Source organism: Lontra canadensis, unplaced genomic scaffold (genome assembly GCF_010015895.1).
Source record: "Lontra canadensis isolate GAN:19392208 unplaced genomic scaffold, GSC_riverotter_1.0 scaffold9, whole genome shotgun sequence".
NCBI classification, from domain to species: Eukaryota; Metazoa; Chordata; class Mammalia; order Carnivora; family Mustelidae; genus Lontra; species Lontra canadensis.
The window spans coordinates 37,267,807-37,280,470 of NW_022631003.1; the positions used below are offsets into that span (position 1 = coordinate 37,267,807).

At 34.5% G+C, this 12,664-nt stretch overlaps 1 protein-coding gene across 8 annotated transcripts in view; it reads left to right on the forward strand.

Annotated features, from left to right (window-relative positions):
* Positions 1–12,664, forward strand: part of DNM1L (dynamin 1 like) — a 50,442-nt gene that overhangs the window by 16,351 nt on the left and 21,427 nt on the right. For 4 of the 8 annotated variants that reach the window (XM_032855336.1, XM_032855337.1, XM_032855331.1 and 1 more), the window contains exons 2-5: positions 5,231–5,378; positions 8,598–8,636; positions 10,042–10,088; positions 10,489–10,560. In XM_032855336.1, the coding sequence (XP_032711227.1) occupies positions 5,231–5,378; positions 8,598–8,636; positions 10,042–10,088; positions 10,489–10,560 (306 nt within the window). The remainder of the gene's footprint in view (positions 1–5,230; positions 5,379–8,597; positions 8,637–10,041; positions 10,089–10,488; positions 10,561–12,664) is intronic. The other 4 variants (XM_032855329.1, XM_032855330.1, XM_032855334.1 and 1 more) reach the window with 1 other exon arrangement.

Here is a 12,664-nt window from a genome sequence, read left to right on the forward strand (position 1 = left end):
ACTTTAATATTCTCTAGTACTTTTTAAACTTTGAAATTTATTTGGAAATTTTTCTCATTTATTTTGTTTTTTCACAGCTTTATTGAGATGTTGTTTATATACCATAAAGTTCACCCACTTGAACTGTATAATCAGTGGTTTTTAGCATGTCTATAGAGTATTGCAACCATCACCATAATCTAGTTTTAGGTATTTCATCATTCTAAAAAGAAACCTTGTATCCATTAGAGGTCCCTCCCCATTTTCCTCCATCCCCAGTGCTTGGTAGCCACTTAATCTACTTTCTTTCCTGTTCTGGACATTTCATATAAACAGGATCAAATATTTTTCTGATGACTTCTTTCACTTAGCATAATGTTTTTGAGGTTCATCCATGTTGTAGCATGTGTCAATACTTTCTTTCTTTTCATGACTGAATAATGTAAAAAAAAATGTATAATATTAAGCATTATACATGTGGGGCTTAATCGCAGGAGTCTGAGATCATGACCAGAGCTGAAAGTGAGAGTTGGACACTCATGCAACTGTGCCACCCAGGTACCCCTACAACATTTACAAGAAAATGAGTTTGCCATGTTTCTTTGTAAATCCTCCAATACCAGTAAGTTGGGGATGAACCACAAACCGCTCCAAGACTTGTATATTACTATCTATGTACAAAGAAGGTGGGAGCAGTGGAACATCAGATGAATCTGGGAGTCAAAAAATAGACAAAAAGCAATCACTGGAAATCTTGGATGGCCAGTTTAAGAAAGCCAGCTGAAACTGGGTGGGGTTTTGCACACACAGATAATGGGTGTGTGAGAGAGGTCTGTGGTCAAGTCTTAAGGGACTAGAGCATCTTTGTGAAACTTTGAAAACAAACCAACCAAAGCTTCTTTCCATGACCAGTTCTCAAAAGTGCAAAAGAAATGAGAATATAACTGAGCATCGCCTGAAGAATACAGCAAAGGAAAGAGAAGATCCTGATAAAAGTGGTGGAGAGATAAGATATCAGAAAACAAAGAACTATATTTTGAACACATTATGTTTAGATGAGGGAGTTTTATGAGTGTGAAGTTAGAATAGAAATTCTAGGCCAAGCTTTTTTCTGAAGTTTAGAAAATGATTGTTGTCAAGTCTCACAAAGTTTTTAAAGAAAAATGAGACTCAGAATAGCAGCCCTGTAGACAAGAAAGCACACCAGAAAGACATATCCACAAAGCAGATGAAACAATTAGATATTAAGACAAAAGGCAAGACAAGACATAATCCGAACAAGGCATTACTAAAAAAAAAAAAAAAAGTTTGTGTAAGGAAAAAATAAAAACTAGGCGATAGAACTTAGTAAAATATTAGAAATGAAAGAATATTTATTTTAAAAATGAAGGGAATGGAAGGAGTATAAGAGCAAATAAACATGGACAGTACCTTGAGAGAGAAAGATGAAAAGGAAAAACTTTAAAAATAAGGGTAAGAAATAGTTGTAAAACAAATTTGACAGAAGCTAACATTGAAAAGAGGCAGAGAAAATCCAACATATGTATAATGGGAGCGCCACCGCCCCACCCCCCCACCCCCCCCACCCCGCCTGGCCAATAAAGCTAGTAAGGGAACAGATATTAAAAAGTTAACAGAATTAAAAACAGATTTGGAATTCCATTTTGAAAAAGCACAACACATACCTGAGAACCCTGACACGGAAAGACCAACCTTGAGATATAGTCTAGTAAATTATTGGACTTTAAAGGAAAAATAAAAAGCCCTCAGACATGTAGGCAAGAATTCACAAAGTCTCTTAGAAGGAGAATCAGATTTTTGTCATACCTTTCAAAAGTAACCGTTCAGGGGAGAAAACATATTTATGAGAAGACTTATGAGGGAAGACACAATTTATTGTGGAAATTTTATGTCTTAAGATATTCAAGAGTGTATGAACCCAAGATTTTATATATAATCAAGCTGATTTTCAGGTATAAAAGTCCCAAAGTGTTACATATGTGTTAGAATTTGAAGAATATTGCTTCTACTAGCCCTCCTGAGGAACCTACTGAGAACAAGCTTCAGAGAATGAAAATGACTAGAGAGGCATTAATATAAGGACTGATGTTATAATGACACTTGCAGAATCAAATGATGGCTAAGAAAGGGGAAAGTATGGTCTACAGACAGGTGGGAAAGAGAATGGAGGGATTAAATACAAAACATTTAAAAAGTTATTTTCAGTTATCTTATTGGTGGTACCACTGGTAGTATTTGGAGACTCTGCAATGTGAAATAAAAGCAAATGAGTAATTGTGTATTATTCTACTTCTGTCATGAACTTTGTCCTTAAGAACCATGATTCTTGGTATAGAGGAAAAGAGACAACTTAGTTTGAGAAATGTATATTTGTGTATGGGATGGGTAGGGCAGGTGTTGGTAGCTGAGATAGAGAAATAAGCTAAATGTTTTAACTCCAGGAGTTTTTAAAAAGAGGAGAAGATAACCCCTCTTTTTCAGGGGAGGGAAGAAGGGAAGAAGTAGAAATTAATAGTATTAGAAAAATAACTACAAAATGAAATCAGTAAAAGATTTGACCAATAAATCAGTTTAACAATCAACTGGAAAATTTGGTCAGGAGAAACAACATAAAGACAAAATATTAGAAGTAAGGAAAATGAACAGTTTCTGAGAATATTATAAGCAGTATGCCTGTAAATTTGAAAATTCAAGGAGTTAGATCGTTTCTTTTTTTATGGACAGGTTTTATCAAATGCATAAAGAACAGGAAATTTCCATGTTTAAATTTTTTTAGAAAATAAATGATAGAAATCATCCCATTTTTCTTTTTCTTTCTTTTTTTATTTTAAGATTTTATTTATTCGAGAGCGAGAGAGAGAGAGATCGCAGGCAGGCAGAGAGAAAAGGGGAAGCAGGCTCCCCGCCAAGCAGAGCCCCCCAATCCAGGGCTCTATCCCAGGATCCTGAGACCATGACCTGAGCCGAAGGAAGAGGCTTAGCCACTGAGCCACCCAGGCGCCTTATCCCATTTTTCTTACCGAGATGCATAAACCGAGACACTAAAACTTGGCATAATCTTCAATTTGACCATTCCACTCAACATTCCTTTTCTTTATCAGAGGGGACTTTTTTGGACAACATTAGTGAGCCCCTATGTCCTCTGGCATCTGATAGGATTTGGAAATGAGGAGCCCTGGCAGGAATTGGAGAACAGAGGAGATTAAAATATTTATTCCTGTAGCTCATTCTCTGTAAGATGCCTTGGGTTGGCCCTCCCTCTTCTCAAAGTCCTAGTCTTTTCTTCAGGGCCTGTATAGGTGTTGAGAACTTGCCTGGGTTATTGTACTATCCCTTGTGATTTCTGTGAGCCTTATCCTCAGCTTTGTAAAGAGTCTGCTTGTAAATAAATTCTCCTTAAATTAACTAACTTGAGTGGGCCATCTGCTTTCTGTAGATTCTTTCTGATACAATAGATGAATTTAGGATTTTTGCTCTTGTAGAAAATATGAAAGTAAAAGTTGTATTAGTTTTGCCTAAGAAGAAGTATAGCACTGAAAAAATATTCCGTACAGAAAATATTGTGTATAAAATTAAAATTATAAACATTTAAGATGTATAGATTAGGCTTTTATGTATTATTTGTTAATTTGCTGTCCTTTAGTATTGTATCTATGTTAAGTTTCCTGAGTGTCATCATTGGATATGTTTATATAGGAGAATGCTCTTGTGAATGTTCTTAGAGATAGATAATGCTACAATATTTAGGAATGAAGTGTCATGAGATATATATATATGTATGTATGTATATATATATATATATATTTATTTCCCAAAGAGAAAAAGAAAAAAGAAGTGGGTGTGTGTAATAGACATAACAGACATAAAGCACATGTCAAAAATTAATTGGTGCATCCTTATTAAGATATGAACATCCACTGTTAATATCCTCAGAACTCTTGTGGCTTTGAAATTTTCAAAATAAAAAGGGGAAATATTCAAAACAAAAAATGAAATGCATGGATAAACAGTTTTATAAAACTAATAAGAAACATAAAATGCCAGCATTTGAACAATCACTGAAAAATACAGAAGGCCTTTAAACAAAATGATCCTTGACTTTAGTAATAAAGGAATGTAAATTTAAATGAGTTGTCATTGTTCATCTATCAAAGTAGCAAAGGTTAAGAAAAGTGATAATTCCAGTGCTGTTGGGGGTGCAGCAAATTGCATGGGAAGTATAGCTTGGTTCCTGCCATCTTGTGTGCAGTCTGACAGTATGTGAATACTTAAAATCTCTGTGCTCTTTAATCACAGCCATTTCATTTAATGTATAAAACTGATAAGGTAATATGTGAGTAAGGTTATATGTATAAAGCATGTGCACTGCAGTGTTGTTAATAGCAAAAACCACTTAAATGTCCAAGTCAATGTTTAGCTTTACAAACAGTAGAATACTACTTAACTTTTAAACGCAGAAATTAGTATATTGATATGGAATATTATCCATGATTGCTACATTAAAAATAAAAGCAGGTTATAGAACTACCCCATTTAAAGTAATATGTGCTCATAGGCATAATGTTACTTACCAGTATTATACAGGTTTTGAAAACCTGGTTGGGAGAGTATCGAAAAAGGTGGGAAGATTTTAGGAGAGTGGGACTTTATTTTTTAAATTTTGGCGGGGAGGTCGTGGGACTTTATTTATTTATTTTTAAAGATTTTATTTATTTGACAGAGAAATAGCAAGAGAGGGAATACAAGCAGGGGGAGCGGGAGAGGGAGAAGCAGGCTTCCCGTTGAGCAGAGAGCCCGATGTGCGGTTTGATCCCAGAGCAGAAGGCAATGCTTAATGACAGAGCCACCCAGGTGCCCTGAGAGTGGAATTTTAATATTCTCTTTTTTTAATTATAAAGAAATAAAGCTCATATAATAGAAAATGTAACGGAACTTTAATTTTATTTAAACATTTTTGCAATACTTTTTCCTTTAATTTCTTTGTATGGTGCTTTGTTAGTATAGTTTTATTGAGTTATAAAAAAAAATCTGTAGGGGGGCACCTGAGTGGCTCAGTTGGTTAAGCATCTGCCTTGGCTTGGGTCATGATCCCAGCGTCCTGGGATTGAACTTTGTGTTGGGCTCTCTGCTTAGCGGGGAACCTGCTTTTCCCTCTCCCTCTGCCTGCTCCCCTGCCCCCCAACACTCTCTGTGGAGAAACTAATTTTGCTCTTGTGTATTTTGTTTTCAGAGCAGTGGAAAGAGCTCAGTGCTAGAAAGCCTAGTGGGGAGAGACCTGCTTCCCAGAGGCACTGGTATTGTCACCCGGAGACCTCTCATTCTGCAACTAGTCCATGTTTCACCCGAAGACAAGCGAAAAACAACGGGAGAAGAAAATGGTAAATTTTAGAATTGAGATTAAAAATTGTTTAAAAATTCTTTATTTTTGCTTGAAAAATTTGCTTCAAAATACATGAATTGATTAGACAAATCAGTGGCTATAACAAAAGCAGGAGTCCTGTAGAGAGAAGTGGAATGCATCATTTCTCTTGTGAAAAAAAGAGTAAGTTTTGTTTTTTTGAGGACCCTGAGTAGATTTGTTTGGAATAGTACCTTTTCGGTAATTCCCCTTATTAGTAAGCTGTCATTAATGCTTAGGGAGGATTTAGTGAGGTACTGGGTAAATAGGAATCAGTTATTTAATTTTATTTTTTTAAAGATTTTATTTATGTATTTGACAGAAAGAGATCACAAGTAGGCAGAGAGGCAGGCAGAGAGAGAGAGGAGAAAGCAGGCTCCCTGCTGAGCAGAGAGCCTGATGCGGGGCTCGATCCCAGGACCCTGGGATCATGACCTGAGCCAAAGGCAGAGGCTTTAACCCGCTGAGCCACCCAGGCGCCCGGAATCAGTTATTTTAAAGAAAAAGTTTTTGTGTCTTTTGGAGTGTTTTAATAACTTTTTTTCCCTAGTGTTTAAAACAATGTTTTTATTTTTTAACTTTGATTTAGAAACTTAATCTAGGTTTTAGTTCAGAGATTTTAAATACAATTAAAATGACTTTGCTTTTCAGTACAGCAGTGTTATCGCACCTTCCCTTTTCTGGTCTTACCATGTACTTGCTAATTTTGAATCTTTTGCCCTTTAATAAAATATTATTTTTAGAAAGAGTTTATTATTATTTTTTTTTTTGCTATCTTTCTCTTGCCAAGCCTTGCCTGCATAGCACATACTATTCTGATTTTCCACCCATTCCTGCAATAGTAAATGTGGAATATTAAGAAAATATACACTGTCCTTTATTGCAGTCCTTCTTTGGTTAAACTGAAAATATTTTGAGAAATACTAGGTCTATAAATGGATATTAAATTGCTTATTAAGTATATGTCCTATCTATATTAGTGAGGTTGGAATGTTTGATGCAAATGTATTTTATCTTCTTCATTGCTTAGCTCAGACTTTCTTTCTTATTTATAAAACTGTAAAATGCTCTAATGAATACATTTGCAGCAGTGTACCATGTTTGTTACTTTTCTGCACAAATCTGTTTACAGTGCACTTTCATTCTATTTCTTAGATTCTGATCTAAGAAGGGATGATAGTATTGATGAAATTGAAGTTACTTTGATTTGTATTTATTTTTCCATTATTATAGGAGCGTTGGTGATGATAGCCTGATTTTTTTTTTTTTAAGGAAAAAAAACCCCTATTGTGATGTAGAAAGTTAATCACTGAAGCAGGTTAATGAAGTTGTAGGTGTTAACAAGTAATACTTTTGGATAAATTGCCAGAGGACATGTAAGAGCCTCTTAATTATATTAGGTAGTGTCTTGATATATTATTTATGACTTTGCATTTCTGTAATATTTCTGTATTATTGAAATTCAGAGCCTTGAACTTCGTCATTTTGGAGTAACCTATGGTTCAGCTTCATATATATAGAATAACACTTAAAATTTCATTCCCACTAAGTTATGTCTTCAAATCAACCAAATACCTTAAACTAAGACTTTAAGGAACCATATGGCATTAATTAGGTCTCTTTCTTTTAACTTTTTATTTTTTTCAGTTACCATGAAAAGGGCAGATGATAGATACATGCCTCTCAGAAACTGTTTGCAGAGCTGGGCAGTATTTTGAGAAAAGGGTGTACATTTCAGCTACAGAAGTGTCAGTTCCTCAGTTTCTCTGCTTGTATGTTCACTGTATTTTGTTGATGTGTCTCTTCTTGGTGGTGGTCAGCAGATCTGCATATCTTAATACATATATATTTTCAAAGCTTAGTGCTTATATTTTATATAAAATGTAAAACCTCACTTAAAATGACAACTCAATTACCCAGAACACAAAATAGATTAAATAAGTTTTGAGTATTAAATTTCATATGTCCTATTAATAACTAGCATAGTTCCTTAGTGTCTCACCAGAGCCTCTTTATCCTCAGTATGAACAGTCTACCTTGTCATAAATTGTAACCCAGAGAAAATCAGAAACAATGAAGCAGATAAACAATTAGCCACAAGAGTATGAACTTCCTCCAGTCTGACAACCAGAGAGGAGAAAGGGAGGAAAACATAACCAGATGGAAAATTCAAAAAAGAAAAAATCAGTCTCTAACCATTTTGTATAGAGATTTATAGCCTCAGAGGGCTTTGTTATATAAGAGAGGCCTACGTTATCAATAATAGGTTTGTTTAAGAGCAGTGTGTTTTAGGATGATATGGAGTAGTATAATCCATTTTAGATACAGGTCCATCAAAACTGACTAAAGTAAAGTATTTTAATGTTTAATAAGCATAATTTAGTTATCAGGAAATTTTATTCTATGTTGAGTCCTTCATTCTGCCAACCAGATAGGATAATTGAGGTGTCAATGTATAGAATTTCTTAGCTTGCACCCCCTTTAGCCAATGTAAAAGAATTTTCTGAAAAAAATCTTACCAAAAACATATTCATGCTGTTTTAGAGTAAGATAGTGGTTTAGTTTGAACTTTGAACTTCATGATTATCTTTCATATATTTTAAGAAATAAATCAAGCTCTCCTCAGATTTCTTTTTAGGCAAAATCCAGAAGTAGCATGCTGATTAAAGACCAAAATTGTTTCTGTTCTTTTAAATTCAGTAAATATTTCAAAGAACATAATAATCCCTTACATAGCTCAATCTTTGTGAATAGGGTAAATACTTGTATATATTTACTTTCGAGGTGTTGAAAGATGCACTGGGTATGCTTTGTAGATTTTTTTGTACCAGGCCATTTATCTTCTCTCATATTCATAGATGTCAAGTATATCAAATATTTAAGGCAAATTTTTGAAGAGTGAATTAATTTTAATCCAGTTGTGTTAGAACTAGAAACCAGAGGTAACACAATTAGTTGTAATGGAAAATAACAGTAAGTTATGACACATAGTATGCTTCATTTATATCACTTAAAATCTCTACATCCCTTTAATTATAATTAATTGTAGTGGAATTACAGTTGTAAAGTTTGAATAATTGAATGCTCTGTGCATTTGAAATGTGTTCAGGTTTCTGCACATCTGATTTTTTTAAAAGGTTTAAAATATTAGGGATAAGCACTAAACTTCTCATTCTGTGCTGTTTCTCTTTAACTACAGACCCTGCTACATGGAAAAACTCAAGACACCTTTCTAAAGGTTTCCTTTATCCATTTGTTTTTGACCCTTCTTTTTCTAGTATGCCTGCATGTGTGCTTACGTACTCTTACAGGCTGTGTGCATTATTTTTCTTCCATTTTTATTTGCCTATCCACATTGATTGCAGGTGGTTCTTGTTACCTCTTGGCATTGCATCAGAATACAGGCTTTTTTTGGTGGTGAATGTAATTTATTTTATTTTTATTTTTAAAAACATGCTTGTTAAGCCAGGCCTCTTGTATATGATAAGGTAAATTAAAAACACCCCTTTGGTATGTAGTACTTGCTTCTGTGAGTTCTGTTCACCTAGATTACTCCTGTCCTCCAATGAGACTTCTTGGAAGAAGGTACTAAGCTTCAAGTAGGTGAGCATTTTACTTGCAAAAAGGATCCAGTTTTATTTGCCTTATTTCCACCAAAGAAATAAGTTTTTCTTCAATATTTATTTGAAAATCTTTTAGTCCTTTTTATTTTGATTTCAGTGGCTGATAATGCATTATTCATAAACTCATTAAGACATTTAAAACTCTAAATTTGGTGAAAGCAAAATAGCTGTGCTTAGGGAAGGCAGTTAGGTTAGCTTTGTACAAATAAACACATCTAATTTCTCTGAGAAAACTAGAATAAAACTTGCTCGCCAAGATTTAGACCACTTGAAACAGTGCCTACAGTGAATATATTTCCCTTTTTTTTCAGCAAGTGCAGGAAGAACAGACCTATTACTGGAAAACTTGATGGAGAGTAGCATCTCTACAATAGTTATGCTAGAGTCATCTGTCCCACCCTCCTCCCCAACACACACTCATTTCATTTCTTTCTAACGTTCACTTCCAAGGGGGGAACATTTATCTTGAAAATGCTTATGAATCACAGAATGCACTACTGATGGAGCTCTTTAAAGGAACACCAAGTTGTAACTTATAGGTAGCCAGTAGGAAACCAAATTTTTAAAAAGTGGATTTAATAGCTAGTTCATTCACATATTGCAAACTTTTACCTTATGTGTGTAAACCTTATGTGTGCTTTTCGCATTACTCAGTAGGATTTAGTTTTTCTTTTAGCCATTTGCTTGAGTTACTTTCATTATATTAACTGCTTATGTGTAAGATACTTAAAAACAAAGCATATACTTTTGCTATGATATAGTTACATACAAAATATGAAGTGAACAATTTTATTTGTAGAATCTAGATTTCAAAAGGAAGACCTGTGAGTAACTGAAAATAGTCACTGCTTGAAATACAGGATACAGTTTTTAAAATATGGAAGTACAACTTAATAGATCTTAAAATACTGCTTGTCAATGGCAAAATAGAAACAAGTGATAACTATGTTGCCTTTTTGAACTCCTGAGATAAAAAGGTAGTTCCCATAGTTTCCAATAAATGGAGTTTTTCTTTTTCAGGGGTTGAAGCAGAAGAATGGGGTAAATTTCTTCACACCAAAAATAAGGTAATTGATCACACAAGAATATTATGAAGAAATAACATTTTTGAAAAATTTACAAGTACTTGGTAATTTAGTTTCTTATCATTGGTGGTGTGGTATATTACCTTGAAGCCACTGTTCCTTGTAAAGTAAATCTTCCCTTAGTAACATTTCTAACCATAGCAGTTTATTTGGAAAACACATTAAGTTGAGCTTTATTGTAATTTGGAAATTAACTTTTGTGGGATCAGGCAGCTTTGAAAAACTCATATAAAACTCCTTGGCTCAGAAAATAAGTGTTTATGTTAGAATTTACTAATTCTGTGAAGCAGACTCATAGACTTCTTTGAAATGTATTAACCCCTCACTTAAAAACTGTTGAGCTTGCTATGAGTGTTGTGCTTTTTGTTTCAATAATTTCTAGCTTTACACGGATTTTGATGAAATTCGACAAGAAATTGAAAATGAAACAGAAAGGATTTCAGGAAATAATAAGGTAGGCATCTTTTAGAGCTGGAACATATAAATGTCAGTAAATATGTCATTGAGATTCTTCTTCTTTTTTTTTTTTTTTTTAAGATTTTATTTATTTATTTGACAGAGACACAGCGAGAGGGAATACAAGCAGGGGGAGTGGGAGAGGGAAAAACAGCCTTCCACCCGCTGAGCAGGGAGCCTGATGCGGGGCTCAATCCCAGGACCCTGGGATCCTGACCTGAGCTGAAGGCAGATGCTTAATGACTAAGCCACCCAGGTGCCCCTCATTGAGAGTATTCTGTATATAATGTATGAGGGGCATTGTAAATTCCTAGTCCTGGTATTTGAAACTAATGGAGGTTTTCACATATATATAAAAACCTTACTTAAAATCCCATTTGTTTCTTAGAGCTTATATATACTATAAGATATTTCATTTAGATGTTTATTCTTGATCTTATGATGTACGTACCACTTGTATAATTTTTCTATTTAATACTGCTACAATAAGTTATCTTCTTCTGATAGACTGTACTCTAACTCAAGAGGGATTATGTAACTTCTGAGATTTTGAAGAGCTCTCTTTCTTACCTGAGTAAGGCTAGATTCACTTAGGAAAGCAAAGAGAGAGGTTTTTTCCAGTGAAATTAAAAACTAACATTAACTACTGAATTGTTTTCCTGTTTTCTAATACTGTGAGAATTTAAACTAGATTAGGTATCCAATATGCCATTAATCTTGACACCAGGCACTATCACTGCTTCCTATCAATGCCTCTGTTTTCTCTCCTTGTTTATTCTTGCTAACTTTCTCTCTGTTCCCTTCCTTAAAAAATTTTTTTAAACCTCCATTCTTGTATTATCCAGAGGCCATTTAATCCCACAAGTGGGCCCTAGCCCAGTATTAATATTCAACAAATACTCATTGAGCCCTTTTATCTCCCAGATGCTGTGCTGGAGAGGTTGTCCTGGCAAAAAGGCATTTTGGGAGCCATATCAGTTCTTTATGCCTAGTCAGGATATTTATCTCTTTGACCAACTAAGCTTTATTCATTATTAAACTGGTAACCTTCGAGTTGCTGCTGCTGCTACCATACTTTCTTGAATTTCTAGTAATATGTTGTATAGAAGAAGCAGAAAAAGTGGTAAGGGACTAGATTATATTGTCCTTAGTCCTGTGATTGTATCGGGGATAATCTTGACTTTGGGGATGTTGTTAATCATAATACCAGTCTGAATTCTTTCCTGCATTCCCATGGATTTACTGAATTTAGGAATTTTACAGTGCTCGCTTCGGCAGCACATATACTAAAATAGAAATTTTACATAGGGCTAGAATTTAGAGTGGATGTGACTACATCCACTACTTTCCTTTCAGAAGGGAAAGTTTTAGTTACACTAAACTGAATGTCATGAAGGATTGAGTCTATATACCAGTTAGATGTTTAATTTATGGTGGGGATGTGATATAGTTACCTAGCAGGTTTTCTTACCCACAGTGTCCAAAGGATGAGAAGTCCCCTACCCCCAAATCTGTGAAAAGTCGCTCCTTTCCTAAGTCATGTTTGTAATGAAGTAAATGATACTTTGATCTTATGTAAGTAATTTTATATGTATAAATATCTAAATGAATTCCTATGCCTAACATAAAGCCCTGAAGAATTTAAAATATCTGTGAGATTGGAATTTTAAAGGCATTTGAGCAAAGTTTGTATTGGACATGAAAGGGAATACCTGAGAAGTACACATACCTGAGTAGGTATGCTGAGTATCAGCATATGACTTTGGAACGTTGGTGTATTTGAAATAGAAAAGTAGTTTGGAGTAATCTAATAGAACTCAGAGTAAAAGATGTTCCAAAAACGCCTTCTGGGAAATTAGAATTTTCACTGGGTTAATGAAAGAAGATAGAAGGTGTAGGTAAGATGAGAGGACGTTTTCAAGGATAAAGAAGGGCAGGGCACGTGCAAAGAGAAGTTATGTACATTTTCTGTGTGCCTTTTTACATATAGCTGGCTCAGCTTTAAAACTTGTAGAGGGCCAGTGGTGAAGAGAAGGCGATCTGGATAATAATCTGAGTCTGGAGAGAAAATAGAGGTATCTCTCACTATCCAGATTCTCTCT